This window comes from Carcharodon carcharias, chromosome 12, assembly GCF_017639515.1.
Source record: "Carcharodon carcharias isolate sCarCar2 chromosome 12, sCarCar2.pri, whole genome shotgun sequence".
In the NCBI taxonomy this organism is placed as follows: domain Eukaryota; kingdom Metazoa; phylum Chordata; class Chondrichthyes; order Lamniformes; family Lamnidae; genus Carcharodon; species Carcharodon carcharias.
Window position 1 is genome coordinate 26,095,588 of NC_054478.1, and position 22,668 is coordinate 26,118,255.

Genomic DNA, 22,668 nt, shown 5'->3' on the forward strand with positions numbered 1-22,668 from the left:
AGCTCTGTACCTGGAGAATCCTTCAGTTGTCTAACTGTTTTGGGTTTGATTGGTGCAGAAAGGGTTAAACTCTGAGGTGCAAGACAATGTAGCTTTACAGCTGAATGAATGTGCCTAAGCTCAATATATACTTTGACATTCACAATCACTACTCAAGCCATAAGAATGAGGGAAGTATTTGCTTGATCACCTTGTGCTGTAACATTATAGGTACATTTGTGAACATGTCTTCTGGTCAGTGTTTATGGTAAAAAGTACAATCAACTTTTTTTTTCAGGTTTGTCATTTTCAGTGGGACTACCATCCAGATGAATATCCTTCCGATGCTGCTGCAATCATTATCCAAAGAAATTATTCCCCAATAATCCATGCCGCTGTACCAAAGTTAAAGGATAATGCTCCAAAATCTTGAGCGTTACTTACTGTCTCCATTGCAACGGAGTGGCCCAAGCCTGTAAGCCGCCTCTGAATCTGTTCTGTTTGTGTCTCCAATTACAAGCTGGGTCAGAGGCAAGTGATCTTTGTACGAAAGAAGACCCGTATCATTCGCCCTGCCAACAATGAGAAAAAGAAAACAAAGAGCAGTGTAAATCTCAATGACATTAGAAAGTACTCAGCCCTTCTTCCAATCGCTCAATGTCCCAAAAGAACAGAAGAATTTTTCAGGAACAGGAAAGGTCATTACACCCAACAAGTCTGCGTCTTTTTGATAGATCAATTTCATTGTAGAACCTTTCAACACACTGAGCAATTTCCTGTTGACATTAGTATGGATTGGTTCATGTTCTCCGTATATCCGAAAGCACTATATAGCCAATAGGTTATTTTTGAAGTACAGCTGCTATTGTTATGTAGGCAAATGCAACTGGCAATGCTGTACACAGCAAGATCCCACAAGTAGCAAATTAATTTACCAGGTCATTTGCATTTGGTAGAGTTGTTTGAGGGAAGAGGATAGGCCAGAACACCAGGGTTGTGGGGTCGCGGCATGGGGTCTTTCACATGCACCAGAGTTGGTCAACGGGCTTCACCTTTCATCTGAAAGGTAGCACCTGGAACAGTGCAGCACCCTCACAGTACTGCACTGTGGTCTCAGTCTAGATTGTGTGCTTCTGTCATAGACAGGGCTTGAACTCAGGGGCAAAGGTATGACCAGCTGAACCAAGCTGATGTAAAAAATACAACAATAACTTGCATGTATATAGCACTGTTAACACAGTAAAACATTGGAAGATGCTTCGCATGAGTGTTATCACACAAAATGGAAGTAATCACCTCTTGAACCACGTTTTCTTTTTAAAACTGACAAAACAACAGGAAGACCCCATTGCTGAAAGCAATAAAAGAGAAATGAACAACTAAACTATGAAGCGGTGGTCAAGTGTAGCCCAGCTTGGATCTTAAAATTTTGAAGATTCCTGACGCTGGGAGGGCTAAGGAGAAAGACCCTGAAATTTCTCAGGAAGAATAAGTTAATGGAGGAGACTCTGCAAAGCTTCTTTATCTTAACATCGCTACTGTGTGGCAAGGATGAAGAATATGCAGAACAGCATCTTTGGAATGTAAAGGAAGATGTATGACAAACGATCAGTATTGATGAAATAAAAAAATCATGAATGGGTTGAGATGGAGAGGCAGGGTTTGAGATTAAGAAATGTCTTGTCAGATGATAAGTTTTTACCTCTGGCAAATAGGTCCATAACTCGAGGTCATAGATTAAATTTAACTGGAAAAATATCTGGAGGGAGGATGAAAAGGTTTTCTTTTCACTTAGAGTTAGCGGATTAGGAATGTTCTACCTGAAAATGCGATGAAGGCTGATTCCGTAAATAATTTTGAAAGGGAGTGGAAAAGATATTTGTGGATGAGGGACTTACAAGGTTATGAACAAAAGCAAGGGATGTGTGACAAAGCACACTGGCTCTATCAAAGAGCTAGCACAGACACAATAGGCCAAATGGCCTCCTTCTCTGCTATAAGTTTCTGTAATTCCATGATCCTATGTATCCTGTTAAAATGCACAAAAGCCATCTTCAGGAGTGCCTCCCCAGATATTGCAGCAGCATTTGATTGTGGTTGGACTTGGGCTTTATGAAGGGTTAAGACTTGTTGAAGAAGATCTGTTTGGCATAAAAAAAATGAAACTGAGCTCCTTGAAGGCAGCTTTGGTTTCAGATGTAAGCGTTCCATTTGAGGCTGGTGAAGTCACCAAGCCAGTGACACCCACATTCCATGAGTGAATAAAAAAACAAGTTTGAAAAGACAAGAACGTCAATAGATGAAGATAAGGATGGAGTCGTGAGAGGAAAGAAGTGGCTTGAGAAGGAAATGAAGAACCTGGGGATGAAATTGGTCGATGGCTGCAAAATGTCAAATTGTATATCCATATAAATAACCTACACTGGATCATGTTCTGTGAAAAAAGCTGCACTTTTGTTTAATTGGAACATAGAAGCAGGAGTAGACCATTTGGCCTGTGAGCCTGCACCGCCATTTAATTACATCATGGCTGATCATCTACCTCGACACCACTTTTCTGCAATATCCTCATATCCCTTGATGTCAAATTAAGCTTGATGACCTCACATCCTTAGCTTCAAAATCAAAATAATAAATCTAAGAGAAGTAGCTCCTGTTTTCTTCACATGGAATGGGCTGATCAATTTAGATAAGCCGGGAGAACATGAATGCAAACGCACACAAGGAGAACTCGTATTTAGACAGTGCCTTTAAAAGGGTAAAATATCGAGATGCTTCTTAAAACCTCTTTTTTTGACCAAGCTTTGGGTCATACATCCTAATATCTCCCTGGGTAGCTCGCTGTCAAATTTTGTTTGATTGTGCTCCTGTGAAGTGCTCTGGGACCTTTATTTTCTATTCGTCCATAGGATGTGAACTTCACTGGTAAGGCAAACACTTGTTACCCATCCTTAATTGACTATCTCAAGGGCATGGATAGATTTGAAAGCAAGGATGAGGATTTTAAAACTGAGATGCTGTTGGATCTGGAGCCAATGTAGGTCAGCAAGCACAAGGGTGATGCGCAAATGGGACTTGTAAATTCAGGCACAGATAGCAGAGTTTTGGATGAGCTTAAGTTTACAGAACTTACAGAAAAAAAAACATACAAGCTGGGAGGCCAACAAAGAGAAGACACTTCAGAAAAAATAACCAGCCATCCAGATAACTATAGACCTAACAAGTATCTCCAGCACAAAAACAAAAATACCTGGAAAAACTCAGCAGGTCTGACATCATCTGCGGAGAGAAATACAGTTGACGTTTTGAGTCCGTATGACTCTTCATCAGAACTAAGTATCTCCAGCATCTGTTTTTATTACAATACTGATACAAACATGCAGTGATTTGGCTCCAAGAATATTGTGTTTACAGGAACAGTGTAAAATTAATGGAAGCATCACTACTCAGGATAAATAACCCCTTTATCTAATTATTCCTTTAAGCAAAATGTTTAGAATATTGGCTGAATCAATCAGGACTCAAGCTAAGATCCCATTAGCAGGCTCGAAGCTGCATGGAACATGTGATAGTCTGAATATTAAATCAGCTCATGAGTTGCTCAAACAGCAGAAAGACCCAGGAGCTCATTAGCTCAACTGACACAAATCAAATGTGCTGTGCACTTTCCAACTCCTTGCATGAGATGAGGAAATCATGTCCTGTTAGTGCGCATTATGCCTTAAACTCTTGATTCATTGGATTCAAATTGAAATGGAAATTTGAGAAGTACAATCTTTTCAGATTTAATCTGTGTGAGCCACATCTTAGGTTTAATAGTCACTGCTCAATTAACAGTTCAGGCAATGCAGATTCAGTTGCTGTGCCAGTCTTTTCAAAATGTAAGTTTCTGAACGAAATACTTTTAGACTCTGCCTCACTTCACCCTTTTATTACTGCCTTGAGATGGCACTGATTGAAAAACTGGGGTTGAACTGGGTTGTGGAGCTATCAAACAGGTGTATCAAGTGCTCACAAGTCAAGTGAGCTCACCTCAGGAGTTAGCTTCAGATCACTTGGGCTTTCCACTGACTATAGTATAGGACGGGCTTTTATAAGTGTCTCAGTTGTAAAAGAACTGTCAAAAAAGAGATGAGGTCACTTAGCACTGAAGGGGTTTGTATTTGGACTCCTTGGTACAGGCTTTTGGCTCCCGAGGCAGGAAATGAGAGTTGGGGAAATTCCCAGATCGCGTCACCAACTTCAGCAGAAACTACCCTGAGTGGCATGACCTTCATTCCGAGGGGGCAGTTGTGGGATAGAGTCTGGCCCACCGCCTCAAGATGCGGCTATTGTGTGAGGAGGGCGGGCTATTCAAAAGGTCCTCCTTGGTTCTCTGGGGCTTTGGTCCAGTTATTTTGTTAAATTTCAGGCCCTCAAGTCCTCATCCCTCCAACCACTCACCATGCCAACTCCATGTCCCATGCCACCTTAATGCCAACCCATGCACCCACCCTGATGGACCCTAATAGCCCCAATGCCAACTTAATGCTAACACGCTTGCCACCCTTGGCTCTTACACCCTCTATACCATAAGACCATAGGACATAGGAGCAGAAATTAGGACATTTGGCCCATCGAGTCTGCTCCGCCATTCAATCATGGCTGATAAGTTTCTCAAGCCCATTCTCCCGATTTCTCCCATAACCTTTGATCCCCTTCCCAATCAAGAACCTATCTATCTCGGTCTTAAATACACTCAATGATCTGGCCTCCACAGCCTTCTGTGGCAATGAATTCCATAGATTCACCATTCTCTGGCTAAAGAAGTTTCTTCTCATCTCTGTTCTAAAAGGTCTTCCCTTTACTCTGAGGCTGTGCCCTCAGTTTCTAGTCTCTCCTACTAACGGAAACATCTTCCCCACGTCCACTCTATCCAGGCCTTTCAATATTCTGTAAGTTTCAATCAGGTCCCCTCTCATCCTTCTAAACTCCATCGAGTATAGACCCAGAGTCCTCAAACGTTCCTCATATGTTAAGTCTTTCATTCCTGGGAGCGTTCTCGTGAACCTCCTCTGGACCCTCTCCAGGGCCAGAACATCCTTCCTGAGATACGGGGCCCAAAATTGCTCACAATATTCTAAATGTGGTCTGATCAGAGCTTTATAAAGCCTCAGCAGCACATCTCTGCTTTTATATTCTAGTCCTCTCGAAATAAATGCCAACATTACGTTTGCCTTCCTAACTACCGACTCAACCTGCAAGTTAACCTTAAGAGAATCCTGGACTAGGAGTCCCAAGTCCCTTTGCACTCCAGACTTATGAATTCTCTCCCCATTTAGAAAATAGTCTATGCCTCTATACTTCCTACCAAAGTGCATGACCTCACACTTACCCACATTGTATTCCATCTGCCACTTCTTTGCCCATTCTCTTAACCTGTCTAAATCCTTCTGCAGCCTCCCCGCCTCCTCAATACTACTTGTCCCTCCACCTATCTTTGTATAATCTGCAAACGTAGCCAGGATGCCCTCAGTTCCTTCATCTAGATCCTTAATGTATAAAGTGAAAAGTTGTGGTCCCAACACTGACCCCTGAAGAACTCCACTATAGTCACTGGCCGCCATCCTGAGAAGGACCCCCTTATCCCCACTCTCGGCCTCCTACCAGGCAGCCAATCTTCTATCCATGCTAGTATCTTGCCTCGAACACCATGGGCTCTTATCTTACTAAGCAGCCTCCTGTGCGGCACCTTGTCAAAGGCCTTCTGGAAGTCCAAGTAGATAACTTCCATTGGCTCTCCTTTGTCTAACCTACTCATTACTTCCTCAAAGAATTCTAACAGATTTGTCAAGCATGACCTCCCCTTGATGAAACCATGCTGACTTTGACCAATTTTATTATGCACTTCCAAGTATTCTGAAATCTCATCCTTAATAATGGACTCTAAAATCTTACCAACGACCGAGGTCAGGCTAATCGGCCTGTAATTTCTCATCTTTTGCCACACTCCCTTCTCAAACAAGTGGGTTAAATTAGCGATTTTCCTGTCCTCTGGGACCCTCCCTGACTCCAGTGATTTCTGAAAGATCACCACTAACGCCTCCCCTATCTCTTCAGCTATCTCCTTCAGAACTCTGGGGTGTAATCCATCTGATCCAGGTGATTTATCCACCTTCGGACCTTTCAGTTTTCCTCTCACCTTCTCCTTGGTAATGGCCACCATACACACCTCTGCCCCCCGACCTTCTTGAACTTTGGGGATGTTACTCGTGTCTTCCACCATGAAGACTGATGCAAAGTACTTATTCAGTTCCTCCGCTATTTCTTTGTTCCCCACTACTACTTCTCCAGCATTATTTTCCAACAGCACAATGTCCACTTTTGCCTCTCTCTTACATTTTATATATCTAAAAAAACTCTTGCAATCTTCTTTCATATTACTGGCTGGTTTACCCTCATATTTAATCTTCTCCCTCTTTATTTCTTTTTTAGTTGTCCTCTGTTGGCCTTTGTAGGCTTCCCAATTCCGTGGTTTCCCACTGCTCTTTGTTGCATTGTATGCTTTCTCTTTAGCTTTTATGCTGTCCCTGACTTCCCTTGTCAGCCATGGTTGCCTCGTCCTCCCTTTAGTATGCTTCTTCTTCCTAGGGATGAATTTTTGCTGTGTCTCCTAAATTACTCCCAGAAACTCCTGCCATTGCTATTCCACTGTCTTTCCTACTAGGCTCATCTCCCAGTCAATTCTGGCCAGCTCCTCCCTCATGGCTCTGTAGTTGCCTTTATTCAACTGTAATACCGTTACATCTGATTCCAGCTTTTTCCTCTCAAATTGCAGGGTAAATTCTATCATATTATGGTCACTTTCTCCTAAGGGTTCCTTCACCTTAAGCTCCCTTATCAAATCTGCCTCATTACATATCACTAAATCTAGAATTGCCTGTTCCCTAGTGGGCTCCACCACAAGCTGCTCCAAAAAGCTATCTTGTAGACCTTCTACAAATTCCTTTTCTTGGGATCTACTACCAACCTGATTTTCCCAGTCTACCTGCATATTGAAATCCTCCATGATCACTGTAACCTTGCCTTTCTTACATGCCTTTTCTATCTCCTGGTGTATCTTGTGCCCCACATCCTGACTACTGTTCGGAGGCCTGTACCACCCAGTATCTACCATGGGCAGAACTCAGGAGCCATGTTGAGATGAAATTAAATAAGGATCTAAATATCTATTACATACTTCGCTATATTAAAAAAACTCCCATTCATGAACGCCCGTTCAAGACATTTAACTCTCAAGTGCTTAATCCCTTATGAAAACAAACTATCTTCTATTCATCCCCCACATCAGTTGACAACTAATCATTTATTAAATTCTTTGAGCTGTCAATCAAACTGTGAATTTAGGATCTTGCTGCTAATATAATTATAGTTTGTGGAAAGCAGCCAAGTATTCATAACATAAGGATAGCACTTGGGAAAATGTCAACAAATAGCTATTGCAATTGCAACAACAGAGCTTTATTTTCAACTCTCACTGATTCAGGCAGATTTTAAAAATTTTTTAAAGGTCTGTGGATTTAAATAACTCCACATCATAACAGTTCTACAGACATTTTCTGCATTTAAGAGCATTTAAATCTACTGTAAAAATTTGTAGCTCCCACATGGCAGGTTAAGATCCTTGCTATTGCAAAATGGGGTCTGTATGAACTCCACACTGTGTTTAAATGAAATGTCTGAGTTTGCGTTTCCCTCATGTGTGAGCTATGCCCCACCCTTTCTCCTACTGGTGAAAATGGAATCTGTCAGGAAAGGCGGGGTGGGATCTCCGCATCTGGGTCCCACCACCATTTTCAAACGTCCATGGAGTCTCCATGAAAATCCAGACCCTTTTGTTTTCTATTCATATAAATGGTGTGCCCACTGACTCACAAAAAAAAGAAAAAAAAACACATAAAACAAGATGGAGGCAGAGGTTATGATCTAAAGTCGTTGAAATTGATGTTCAGTCCAGAAAGCTGTAGAATGCCGAGTCGGCAATTAGGGCAATCCAAACTCCCCTGGAAACTGGCCACAGAGGTCATCGTTAAAGTCAGCATCATAGGCCCTTTTTATGCCTATAAAATGGGCCCAATGTCCAATGAACAGCCCCAAACACATTGATAAAGTTAAAGGAGAATGGTACTGAAGACTTAAGCTCCAGAACTTGCTGCACCCATAGCCAAGCTGTTCCAGTATAGCTACAATGCTGGCATCTACCCAGCAATGTGGAAAATTGCCCAGGTATGTCCTATATACAAAAAGCAGGACAAATCCAACCCAGCCAATTATCGTCCCATCAGTCTAATCTCCATCATCAGTAAAGTGGCAGAAGGGGTCATCAAAAGTGCTACCAAGCAGCACTTGCTCAGCAATAACCTGCTCACTGGCACTCGGTTTGGGTTTCGCCAAGACCACTCAGCTCCTGACCTCATTACAACCTTGGTTCAAACCTGGAAAAAAGAGCTGAACTCCAGAGGTGAAGTGAGTGACTGCCCTTGACATCAGGCAGCATTTGACTGAATGTGGCATTAAGGAGCCCTGGCAAAACTGGAGTCAGTGGGAATCGGGGGAAAACTCTTCACTGGTCGGAGTCATACCCAGCACAAAGGAAGATGGTTTTGCTTGTTGAAGGTCAATTACCTTGGTTCCAGGACATCACTGCAGGAGTTCCTCAGGGTAATGTCCTTGGCCCAACCATCTTCAGCTACTTTATCAATGACCTTCCCTCCATCATAACGTCAGATTTGGGGATGTTCGCTGATGATTGCACAATTTTCAGCACCATTTGTGATTCCTCAGATACTGAAGCAGTCCATGTCCAAATGCAGCAAGACCTGGACAATATCCAGACTTGGGCTGACAAGTGGCATGTAACATTTGTGCCACAAAAGTGTCAGGCAATGACCATCTCCAACAAGAGAGAATCCAACCATCGCCCCTTGATGTTCAATGACATTACCATCACTGAATCCCCCACTATCAACATCCTGAGGGTTACATTGACCAGAAACTGAACTAGACTAGCCATATAAATACTGTGGCTACAAGAGCAGGTCAGAGGCTAGGAATCCTGTGATGAGTAACTCACCTCCTGACACTCCAAAGCCTGTCCACCATCTACAAGGCATAAGTCAGGAATGTGATGGATTACTCTCCACTTGCCTGAATGAATGCAGCTCCATCAACACTCAAGAAACTTGACACCATCCAGGAGAAAGCAGCCCACTTGTTTGGCACCTGATCCACAAATATTCACTCCCTTCACCACAGGCAGACTGTAGCAATGTGCAGCATCTATAAGATGCACTGCAGGAATTCACCAAGGCTCCTCAGACAGCTCCTTCCAAACCCATGACCACGACTATCTCAAAGGACAAGAGCAGCAGACACATGGGAACACCCACTACGTGGAACTTCCCTTCCAAGCCACTCACCATCCTGACAATATCGCTGTTCCTTAGCGTTGCTGGGTCAAAATCCTGGAACTCCCTTTCTAACAGCACTGTGGGTGCACCCACACCACATGGACTGCACTGTTGCAAGAAGGGAACTCACCATCACCTTCTCAAGGGCAATTAGGGGAATGTTGACCTAGTCAGCGACACCCACATCCCATGACCGAATGAAATAAAAGACCATAAAATGGCAAATGGAATTCTGTGTTTTATACACAGTAGTATTAAACGTAAAACCAAGGAGGTGATGTTAATTTGTACACAAAATTGGTCAGGCCACATGCTTGCAGACTGGCACCCTTCAAGCTATATATAACCATCTGTCTCTCTCTGTAATGGAAAGAGATGTCTATGGTCCTTTGTGGACTAAGGCTAATTACTTACTCACTAACATAGCACAGGGCATCCCAAATGCAGGAAAGATGTTAGAGCCATTAGAGAGGGGACTGTGAAGAGTGATAATAGGAATGAGTGATTGTCATTCTGGAGAAAGGCTAGAAACATTAGAATAAAAGCAGCAAGTGGCTGGGAAATCTCAGTAGGTCTGGCAGCATCTGTGGGGGAGAAACAGTCTCGACTGTGACCATTCCCGCTCAGAAAATCCCAGCCAGAGCTAAAGTTCCGAGTCCAATACAACTCTTCTTCAGAACTTCGGAACAAAAATATTGTTTCTATGAAAATAGAGAAGGTTAAACATATTAAAATTATGAACAGTCCCTGGATTCTGTGTTCAATTAGATCATGGCTGATCTGCCCCTCAACTCTATTTACCATTGAAGTGGAATTGTGAAAGACATTGAGAAGATTCGATGAAGGAAAAAAGACTTGCATTTATTTATTGCCTTTCACTACCTCTTGATGACCCGAACACATCACAATCATCGAAGCACCTTTAAAGTTTGGTCACTGTTGTAATGTCAGAAAGTAAATATTAAAATATTGATTCAGTGGCTTTCATCAGGGGGCAGGGACTCAGGATTATCAAGACAGGAAAGGTTTTTGCACAGAGGGTTATGAATAGAACATGGGCATGCTTTACTATAAGTGCTTACTGAGGCAGAAACTATGCAGTCAGGAAAAGTAAGTATTTGAAAAGGAACAAGAAAGCTTGCGGGGAAAGTATAGAGAAATGGGTTTGGAATAGTTTTAAATTGTGTTTTCCCTGTTCCGGGGAGGAAAAAGTTCAAATTTTTCAAGCCTTCTTCTATAATTACAAAGTCTCATTCCTGCTGTCACTTTTGTGAATCTTCACTATATGGTTTCCACAACTCATTTTATACTCAATGCCCTTTTGTATAAAACACAGAATGCCAGTTGCATTTTTATATATATTTTTTCTCTACCTGCATCCGGCTGGTAGAAAATTGACAAGCCAGTTAGTGGTTTCCTATGAATATACCTGGGGCATGGATGTTTGAAAAAATAAAATCAGGATTTCGTCTTGCTTGAAAACACTGCAGTGTGGAACAGCCAATATCAGGGTAGTTTTAATCCAACTGCAGCAGGGAACCCAGGGGATTGAGTGGGTGGCCAGTTTTATGCCTCGGTCAATACTACTCTTCATTGCTTTAAACGGAGAGTAAACTTGTGTGGGTGTAAGACCAGCTTTACACTCAAAACTTCACCCACTTCTCAAAAGGTGGTTTCACAGAGATAGAAGTTCATGGCACAGAAGGAGGCCATTCGGCCCATTGCATCCTAGCTGGCTGAAAAAGAACTATACAACCTAATCTGACTTTTCAGCTCTAGGTCTGTAGCCCAGCTGGTAACAGCATTTCAAGTGCATATCGAGGTGTTTTTTTTTAATACTTGGAGCGTTTCCACCTCTGCCACTATTTCAGGCAGTCAGTTCCAGACCATCCAAAAGCCTGAAAAAAATTCTTCTCAACTACCCTCCAATCTTTCTACCAATACTTTAAACCTATGTCCCTGGGTTATTGACCTCTCTGCTAGGGGAAATAGGTCCATCCTATTCACTTTATCTAGGTCCCTCACGATTCTACGCACCTCAATTAAACCTCCCATCAAGCTCTTCTGTTCCAAAGAAAACAAGCCCAGCCAATCCAATCTTTAAGCATAGCTAAAATTCTCCAGTCCTGACAACATCCTCGTAAATCTCCTCTGTACTCTCTCTAGTGCAATCACATCCCCCCTGTAGGGTGATGACCAGAACTGTAGGGAGTGCTCTATAACTGTGAGTTAGGTTAAAACTGATCTCATTTAACATGGTTCAGTGTTACTGGCTCACACTGCTGTTAAAGCAGCTGCAGGTGACAATAGGGCAAAATGAATTTCAGCCTCTCACGAAGCCCAAAATTAATGGAATTTAATCTTTTGTTAAATGCCATTTTCACCCTTACGTTTTCAAGAGAAAACAGCTATACCACAAGATTAAAGCTCACGAGGCGGAATTTCCTTTGGTGGCTTAATTGGGGAGCGATGTCCCGAACTACACAATTTGGCACCCTCAATTTATGCTCAAGCATCCTGCCAATCTCACAAGCTAAAACAGGAAGCATGTGGAAGTCGGTACAAACAACTGGAGCCAAAGGAAATCACCAAACTCACACCATCCTTCTTCATTCCTAGAATTGTACCGCGTGGAGGAAGGCCGTTCTGCCCATTGTGCCTGTGCTGCCCCTTTACAGGGGCCATCCAGTTCATCCCACGCCCCTGCTGCTTCCTGTAGTTCTACAATTTTCTTTTCCTTTTCAACATTTATTCAATTCCCTTTTGAAGGTTGCTTTTGCATCTGCTTCAACCATTCTTCCAGGCAGTGCATTTCGGACCGTAACAAGTTGCTGCTTTAAAACAATTAGGCACGGAAATGAATGTTTCAAGCCACTCTAACCATCATTCATGCCCATCAGTCACAGCATTTTTATGAATGTGAATGAGGGAAGCATTTCCACCTTTAATACAAATTATAGTGATAAAATTTTTAAAAATGCATTTAAAGAAACAGAGAATACAGCAGAGTGAGGATATTTTTCCTTAAATCGCTCAAACATTTTAATAAAAGACAAGGAAAATGACTCTTCATCACGTCAAGCCTAAAGTTCTGGATGAAATTTTGAATCCGTGTTGAATCAGCACAATTCCAGAGAATTTGCATGTCTGGCTCTTTAGCCTGGGGTTGCAGGCATTGTAATGACCCAAGGTCCACATGGGAATTGACAGAAGGAAGAAGGAAAGTCGGGAGTCGGGCCTGCCACCCTCATAGACAGGTCAGAAGTGGTCATAAGCGCTTCCAAGTGCCCAGGCGGACTGGTTAAAAGGTTTGTCTTGGATCTCTGGGACTTCACTGCAGTAGTTTGGTTAAATATTAGGCCCTCTAGCCCTACCCCGCACACCCCCTCACCCCCATACACTCTCCATTCCCATGCATGCCAACTCATGCCAGCCCATGCCTCCACCCACCCCAATGGCCTTTTTTGCCAACTCATGCCAACTTATGAACCGCCACTCACCACTCTTTTCCCTTAAAACCTCCATGCCAACTCACCAAACATCCTTCATGTGCAGATTTCAGGAGGCATGCTGACGTAAAATAAAGTTCTAAATACCTACTACAGGCTTCATTATATTTTAAAAAAACACTTCTTCCTGAAAGCCCATTCAATACATTTGAATTCACTCTGGTACTTAATCCCTTATAAAAATAAACATTTGTACTATAACCCCACATTAAAGACAGCTAATCATTTAATAACCTCTTGGAGCTGTCAATCAAACTGTGAACTTACAGTATCCCCCCTCCTCTCCTACCTCGCACCCCTCCCCCCGCCCCACCCCCAACAATAATGATATTTTTGAAAGCAGTCGGGCAGTAATAATGCTATAATGATAACACTGGAAATATGTCAACAAACAGCTATTGAAACTGCAAGCACAGAGTTTTTTCAACTCACAGACACAGGCAGGCTGGTTTCTTTCAATTTTTAAAGGGCAGTGCATTTAAATAACGTGATAGTTCCACAGGCCTTATTCCTCTTTTACAAGCATTTAGATCTACTCTAAAAATCTGTAACTCTTACAATGCAGAGTAAGCCCCCCACTCTGGTGAAAATGGGGTCTGTTTAAACTCAGCATTGAGTTCAAATGGCCCTGCCGAGTTTGGGTTTCCCCCATTTCTGAGTCACATCCTGCCTCTATTCCTCTGCTGGCAAAAAACTGGATCTATTGTTAATGGGAGAAGGACTTCGGGATCTGGGATCCCAGAACCATTTTGGATATGTTGTGGAGCTTCCATGACTCTGAAAATCTAGGACTCTGAAATATGCCTTTAGTCATGAAGTGGCTGCTTAGCAGGTTCTCTGTTAATGGGGAAGCAGTGACTAATGTCTGCTGGTATGATATTTGATTGAGTGATACAAGGCATTGTACCATGGTTGTGCTCAATTAATCTATAGGAAATGAGACACCACAAGGCAACGTATATAGTGAAAAGAGAAATGCTATGTTGTTACAGCAGGAGTACTCCTCCAAAGCATATTTTTGAGTATTAGGAGACATTTTGTCAAGGATAATTTATATTAACACTGAACAGTGTTATATCTTACCTGCAAATGCTTGACACAAATAATGGAAGTTTTATTTATCCTTTCATGGGATGTGGACGTTGCTGGCTTGGCCAGCGTTTATTGTCCATCCCTGGTTGCCCTTGAGAAGGTGATGGTGAACCACCTTCTTGAACCGCCGCAGTCCCTGGTATAGGTACACTCACAATGTTATTGGGAAGGCAGTTAAAGGATTTTGACCCAGCGACAGTGCAGGAACATTTAAAAGAACATTCCTCATCTAATTAAGTATGAGTTCACCTCCAATCTTAGGTCAGCTTCTTAAAGGGACTTGACCACACAGACATTGTAAATATCCCATTGTCTGCAGTAAAGCATCATGCATATGAAATATTGCTTCAGGTGTTTTTTATCATTTGACTGCCCAGCAATAACTGTAGGAAGGGGAAAGCATAAGGGAGCAGACTTTTGTTTGCACAAATGGATCGATAGTTAACTCTGAAGCCTTTCCATGAGGGCACAGATTAGGAAATTATATTGACTGATGAAAACAGTGCATTGAATTCAGTGGTTAACAACAGCTGCAGGGGAACAAAGCATAATTCCCACTGGGAATGTGCAACCCTTGACAGGTTTGTTGTCCGCCACTGCTCAGAAATGACCTGGTGATGACATCATCAAAGCTGACCCTCTAGTTCTAGTTACCTTCCTTTGCCGTGTTGGACAGCAAACTCCCATTATTTATTTTTACCCTCCTCATTTTGTCTGCTGGCTTTCTGCCCTCCTTCCCAATTCATGCTTGGCTTCTGAAGTATTTTTTATTCGTTCACGGGATGTGGGCTTCGCTGGCTGGGCCAGCATTTATTGCCCATCCCTAGTTGCCCTTGAGAAGGTGGTTGTGAGCTGCCTTCTTGAGCCGCTGCAGTCCATGTGGTGTAGATACACCCACAGTGCTGTTAGGAAGGAAGTTCTGTGATTTTGACCCAGTGATAGTGAAGGAATGGCAATATATTTCCAAGTCAGGATGGTGAGGGACTTGGAGGGGAATTTCCAGATGGTGGTGTTCCCATGTGTCTACTGCCCTTGTCTGACTAGATGGTAGTGGTCGTGAGTTTGGAAGGTGCTCTTTAAGGAGCCTTGATGAATTCCTGTAGTGCATCTTGTAGATAGTACACACTGTTGTTACTGTGCATTTGTGGTGGAGGGAGTGAATGTTTGTGGATGTGGTGCCAAACAAGTGGGCTGCTTCGTCCTGGACGGTTGTTGAGCTTCTTGAGTGTTGTGGGAACTGCACTCATCCGGACAATTGGGGAGTATTCCATCACACTCCTGACTTGTGCCTTGTAGATGGTAGACTGGCTTTGGAGTGTTAGGAGGTGAGTTACTCGTCACACGATTGCTAACCTCTGACCTGCTCTTGTAGCTACTGCATTTATATTGCTAGTCCAATTCAGTTTCTGATTAATGGTAACACCCAGATGTTGAGAGTGGATGATTCAGTGATGGCAATGCCATTGAACGTCATGGGCAATGGTTAGATTCTCTCTTGTTGGAGATGGCCATTGCCTGACATTTGTGTGGTGTGAATGTTACTTGCCATTTATCAGCCCATGCCTGGATATAGTCCAGGTCATGCTTCGTTTGGACATGGATTGCATCAGTGTTTGAGAGTCACGAATGGTGCTGAATAATGTGCGATCATCAGCAAACACCTCCACATCTGACCTTATGATGGAAGAAAGATCATTGATGAAGCAAGTGAAGATGGTTCGGCCGAGGTCACTGCCCTGGAACTCTTTTGGTGATATCCTGGAGCTGAGATGACTGACCTCCAACAACCACAGCCATCTTCCTTTGCATTAGGTATGACTCCAACCAATGGAAAGTTTTCACCCGATTCCCATTGACTCCAGTTTTGCTAGGGCTCCTTGATGCCACACTCAGTGAAATGCGGCCTATATGTCAAGGACAGTCACTCTCACCTCACCTCAGGAGTTCAGCTGTTTTGTCCATGTTTGATCCAAGGTGGTAAAGATGTCAGGAGTTGAGTGGCCCTGGCAGAACCCAAACTGGGCATAGGCGAGCAGGTTATTGCTGCTTGATAGTGTTATTGATGACCCCTTCCATTGCTTTACTGATGATGGAGAGTGGACTGATAGGGCATTAATTGGCCAGGTAGGATTTGTCCTGTTTTTTGTGTACAGGACATAGCTGAGCAATTTTCCACATAGCCGAGTAGATGCCAGTGTTGTAGCTGTACTGGAACAGAGTGGCTAGGGGTGAGGCAAATTCTGGAGCACAAGTCTCCAGTACTATTGCCAGAATATTCTCAGGGCTGATAGCCTTTGTAGTGTCCACTGCCTTCAGTTGTTTCTTGATATCACATGGAGTGAATTGAATTGGCTGATGACTGGCATCTGTGATGCCGGGGACCACCGGAGGAGGACGAGATGGATCATCCATTCGGCACTTCTGGATGAAGATTGTTGCAAATGCTTCAGCCTTAGCTTTCGCACTGATGTGCTGGGCTCCCCCATCTCCCCCATCATTGAGGATGGGGATATTTGTGGAGCCTCCTCCTCCAGTGAGTTGTTTAATTGTCCACCAAAGAAGTGCAAGTTGGGGCCGGGGGCGGTGGGGTAATAGGTTTGTTGATTTTCTGTGGGTTTCTATTTTGACTTTGGGCTTGACCTTCCACACAGCCCCAAAGCTGGTGACCTCTTGTTTTTAAAATATCGTTGGGCGGGTTCACTGTAGTGTGTAGCCATGAATTGTGGCAGGTAGGTGGGAGGGAGAGGAAACTTCTGTTACTAATGCAGGGTTTAAAGTGTCAAAGTTGTTTAAAGGTCTGGGCTGTTTAAGGCTTCTAGTTGTCAGTTAGCTCATTTTAAAAACTGAGAGCTAGAGGTCCTCCAGCAGGAAATGAGGGTAGGAGGGACAAGCTGTTGGAGGAATGTGGCAGGAGGCAATCAAGTCTAACTCAATGGAAGGAGGTGACATTGGCTGGAAGTACTTTCCCTGCTACCTTCTGGACAGCTGTGCAATGTGGGACAAAAGTTAACAACCATTAAAAAGGATGAGCAAGAGAAGAGATGTCTCTTGCAGTTTCTAAGGATGCATTACATTACTGTGCATATTATTTCTTCAGCACTTCTTCTGATGAAAGCACATCTGGTGATTGATTCCCAGCTTGCAAGGTGCATTTATCCTCACATTTTTAACAGTGATGGAACTATACAGGGCAGCTTGCATCATGGCAGTCACCCTGATCAACTACTTGCCAAAGTTCAATTCCACAAACCGAGCTTCCTCATCAACAAGGCTAACCCAAGGTCCTCATTCTACAGGCTTTTATAAAAGAGACTGACTGTCCCAACAGTGACAGGTCAGCGTAGGTCACTCCTTCCTTGCAGCCAAGACCCCCATTTTACCACAAATTGCCCTCACAGCTTGGCCCTTAATCCCAATTGTGAGCTGGAGGAAGTCCTTCCACTGCATTGTTAGATGTTCCAAATTGTGAAGGAGAACAGTTTGGGACACATCTTACTTGTATTATGATGCAGTTAGGGACCAGTAATTCTTTTTTTAAATAGACATGTTTGAAATCACAGGGACTTACTAAGAGAATGAAGCCACAGAATTCCATGGTTTTAAACAAACAAAATAAAATTTGCTACACAAAGTCAGAAAAGTAAAACTATTTACAATATCGATCTTATTTTCTAAAGTTCAGAATGTACATGGGATAAATATAAATTCACAGGCAAACTGTGGTCAAACACACCAAACTGCACAATAAACGGCAGATATGACTAAGACAGATACCACGGATGTCTCAGTTTCTCATCCAGATGTCAGTATCCAAGGTGACGTACACAATCTCGTGGAAAGCTCTGTCTCCCTCACGAGGGATTGCAAGTCTCCACTTTTGAAGATCTATCCTCTGAATTCCCTCAAAAGCCATTCTGGCTCGGATTGCCTCTATGACTGCACACCTCCCAGTGATCCGGTCTCTTCTCCTGGGACTGCCTTCCATGGGATTCACAAAGATGCACTCCAGCATATAATTATTGGCATAATTGTCAGCTCTTTAGCAGACTGCTAGCTTCACTGTGCTGACACTGCGATTGGGTTTCTCCAAACCCCAGTCTCCTCACTGCATCAAGCTATAAATGACTCTCAGAGCTACTTCTGAACCATAACCCTTTCCAACATAATTCTGGCGACCTTCTGCCACCCCCTCGGCTCCCCAAGACTTGTCCTGTGCCCTCACTATCTGCAGCCTACCAAGGACAGCACCACACACACCCAGTCACGTGGGCTTATCCTTTTCCCGCTACCACAGGTCCAATGGCTGGGTTCCCGTGCCAACATCATCACACGGGCTCCCTGGTTATTTCTGCCACACCCCAAAGAACCCAGAATGCCGGGTTGAGCATGCGCAGCCTGTCCCGCTCCGTGTATGTGTTGGACCTCCCAGGACACGTCCAGACTACAGTCCTCAGCTGCCACCCGCTAAATATTCCAGAGAGACAGGTAAGTTCACATTTCTTAATGCTTGCTCAAACCTAACCTGAATTAGGACATTGTTGTTCTTGAAGAATTATGAGAAAGGCCAAAGTTTTCCTCTGCTTCTTCACAGTGTGGACACAGAGGACTGTTTCTTCTGAAGTTGGTATTTTCTAACACCTGCAGCTACTGAATGAAATCATCATTAAATAGGTGTCCCTGCATCTCCCACTTTCTTCCCAGGCAGCAACTGCTGGTAATGACTCTGCTGTTGCCATTCATTCCCACATCATCTGGATTTATCTTTTGTTTCTTCATTTGGTCTGTTACCACCTCCCATTTTGCCCTGACCAACTCTTGTCATTTAATCTCTCCTGCCTCCCATTCCATCGTAGACCTTCCCTTTTGTTCTTTCATCCCCTTCCCCCTTTTTCCTGCCTCTATAGATGCTTAAAACCTTCTACAACTATTGTGTTTTCCAGTTCTGAGAAGAGGTCTACAACCCTAAATGGTAACTCCATTTCCGTCAGCTCAGATCCTGCCCAACGGCTCAGCATTTCTGGGGTTTGATTTTCCAATTTATTTTGAGTGTCTGAGACCTGATAGTGAGTCATAATATCACATTTGAGGTACCAATCATTGCATTCCTTTCTTTGTACATAAAAAATTTAAAGATAGCAAAATGAGTGCATGGATGAAGAAGAGGGTGTAAATTAAAGTGGGCGAATTCAATGTTAAATCAGATAAAGAAGGAGAAATAAAAAGAGAAAAAGGTTAAGGAAGAGAGCAAAAAAGAATCAGAAAGGAAAATTAAAAATATATTAATATTTTATTTTAAAATCTCTAACAACAATTAAAGCCTTAACATCAAACAAGACAGTTCACAGTTTTGATCGGCAACCCCCTCATTTTCTGTCACTGGCAGAATTCTGTCAATATTCCAATGTAGTTCCAAATATCGAACATAATCGAGAATGAATATTTATTCCAATAATTTCCTGAAAGACTTGCAGCTATTACGTTAGATGGTACTTTTCTCATTCCAGGCAAGAACAGGGCGAAACACCAGCATATTCATCAATGCTGCCTGATTCACTATTTTCTGTTTTAATTGCAGTCTTCCAGGGCTGGATGTTGTGGTTCGGGAAAGGGATTGGGCGGAGACGTGTTCTAAAAAAATATGGTTGCTGTGTAGCAAATTTGGAAGTCTCACTCCTGGCTCTGGGCCCAGCCATTCTCGCTGGTGTGCGAAAGGGGCTGGTCTGTGAACCCAATACGCTCCTATTTAGAAGCTGATGATGTTATGTTAGAAGTGCACATTCTAGAATTTCTAGGGTTTTCATGGAGGCACCTGCTATCTGGAAGCCCTCCTAACTTAGGCCTATAGAGTGGAGGCATTAACCATGGATTAAAGTAATGGGTTGTCCTGGGGAAGATGCATTTGATGGCTTTGGCAGATTTATAAGTTTCTGAAGAGGTTAATACTTTCCCTTGTGCCTAATCAAAGGATGCTTGTTTATTTTGACAGATCTATGGGCTGGATCTTACCGTCGGCGAGCATGGGTGGGGCCTGTTCGCCGATGCGTAAAATGACGTGTGGTGACACGGGCGGAACTCCTGATGTCACCGCGCCCCAGTTAAATTTTCAAGAAGGTGGGAGTGCAGCACCCGCCGACCTGTCAATGGCCAATTGAGGCCATTGACAGAGCAATTAGAGTAATTAATCCTAAGGTTGGCAGGCAGGCCAGGAGCCCCGGTCCTAACTAGAAAAAGCATGAAACTGCATCCACGGGCGGCGTGAGATTTCATGTAGGGTTTAAAAAATTTTAATAACGTTTTTTGGAAATTATGAACATGTCCCAACTCATATGACACTGTCACATGAGGGGACATGTTAGGGAAATTTTACTTTTCCATTTTGAGCTTTTTTACATGTAGAGCCGATCTCCCTGAGGCTAAGTGCAGTCTCAGGGAGATGAGTGAGCTCTGTCGTGCGCATGCATGAAAGAGCGCACTCTTGATTTTAGGAATCCCCCCCACCTGCACAGGGAGCGCACAGCGCTTCCCTATGGATGTCAAGCCCGCCCACGTAAAATGGCGCCGCGCCTCCGATTGGGGGCGCCAATCGGAAGTGCGCCCGTACGCACCCGCCCATCAACTTCCCCGCTGACAGGGGGAAAATTCAGCCCTATGGATTTTTCAATGACTTCCAAATGTTGGTGTTGGGGGGGGTGGCGGCAGGGTAAGTGGGCAAGGGGGTGAAGGGATGTATGGGGGTGAGAGGGGAAAGGGGTGAGGGCGAAGGGAGCTCTACACCGATCCCTCTAGGTTTAAGTTAAATGGATGAGCCGGTGATGTTGCTGAAGAACCGAGTTAATGTTTCTGGCAACGGAGGCGTGCTATTTATCTTGGCCTCTTTGGCATTAGCCCCTCTTCATCTCTGCCTCAGGCCAACACTTTCAAAATCCTAATTACCTAGCTATTGGCCCTCCGTTAAAACAAAACATTTCTGCAGCTATTGATTTACTCACTTGCAACCTCACGTCCACCTTTGACATCCTATCCCCAATAAAACTATTACTCTCTCTCGCCCTGGATGTTTCCTCAGTTCAGCCATTGTCAATGTTCCCTTAAGTCCAAGGGACTCAGATTTGAAAGGTTGTGGCAGACAACCAGATCTGCCCGAATCAATTGAAACGTGTCTATCGGGTCCTGGTCTCATTTGCTAAAACTGCTCGCTGTTCCCGGACCATCCTGGAATACAAAGGTAATGATGGCATCTTTTCTCTACTTCAGACTGTCTTCTTAAATCCAGCTCCCCAGTCCCCTCCAATAACAAGTGCTCTTTGTCACTAAGATCGAGAAACCCAATCAGCTGCCTCAGTTGTCCCCTTCCCTCCCATCAGTCTGCCCAGCCAAGCTTCCTTCGATTTTCTCCTGCTGCCTTAGTCCTGAACTCGCATCTTTTTCTAGTTTCTCTCCTATCTCCCCTCATACCCTCTCTGAGTTCACGAGACCCACCTCCTGCTTCCTCGATCCTATTCCCACTCAACTGCAGATCACCCAACTTCCCATCTTGGCACCCATGTTAGCCAATATTGCTTGCAGTTCTCTCCCTTCAAGTGTTGCCCCTCTCTCTTTTGAATGTGCCCTCATCATTCCTCTCATCAAAAACCAACAACCCTGACCCCTCCGTTCTTGTAAACTACCACCCCATCTCCAACCTCCTTTTCCTCTCCAATTTTCTTGAACATGTGGTCACCTCCCAAATCCTTTCCCATCTTTCCTGAAACTCCATGTTTGAACCCCTCCAATTAGGCTTCCGTCCCTGCCATAGTACTGAAATAACTCTTACAAATGTCACAAATGAGGTCCTACGTGGCCAAGAGAAATATTCTCTCCTCGTCTCACATTCAACCTTCCAAAAACTTGAAGTCAATAAAAATTCTGCTGCCCGGGTCTTAATTTGCAGAAAGTCCCATTCCCCCGTAACAGGAACATTATCAAACACATAAGGAGCCACATAAGGAGATATTAGGTCAGGTGACCAAACCCTTGATCAAAATCTTGGAAAAGAACCAGTGTAGGCTCGATGGACTGAATGCCCTCCTTTTGTGCTGTACCATTCCATGACTCTATGAATTCTTTACTTTGCATGCAGGCCAATGTGGGCAGCTGTTTGGTGCAAGGAAAGATCCCACAAAAAGCACTGAAATGGTTGACTATTAATCGTGTGGCTGGCTTTTATTCTTCGCATTAACGCTGAACACATTAACTTGTTTCAATCCTGTAAAATGGGGAGGCAAAGAATGGACATATCCTTTTTGTGACTCTCCTGATTATTTCCCATTGAAGCTAAAATCAGGAGAGGTCTGAAAGGGGCGACTGATTAACTCCTGCCCATTTTACAAATCACATTAAATCTAGATAACCTGTGCGGAGATAAATCTGATGTCAGGTTCCAAGATCTCTTTGACACTAAATTCTGACTTCATTTACATCATAACCGCTGAGCCAAAATAGGCTTCACTTCACAGTTAGTGAGAACGGGCCCTTGAGCAGTTTTCATCTATTGAGGCTGGAAGAGCAGGAAATCTGATGACTGAGAAAAATCAGTTTTACAAATTACACACTTCAGTACGAACCTAGCTCTAACTGTAAAAGGGCATTAAGAACCATAA

General features: G+C 43.5%; 1 protein-coding gene across 1 annotated transcript in view; it reads right to left on the minus strand.

The window, feature by feature from the left end:
- The window catches only part of LOC121284659 (contactin-associated protein-like 5), a 1,009,875-nt gene that overhangs the window by 239,990 nt on the left and 747,217 nt on the right, over nucleotides 1–22,668 (minus strand). Inside the window, exon 15 of the mRNA XM_041200217.1 lies at nucleotides 424–551. Coding sequence (XP_041056151.1) covers nucleotides 424–551 — 128 coding nt within the window. The remainder of the gene's footprint in view (nucleotides 1–423; nucleotides 552–22,668) is intronic.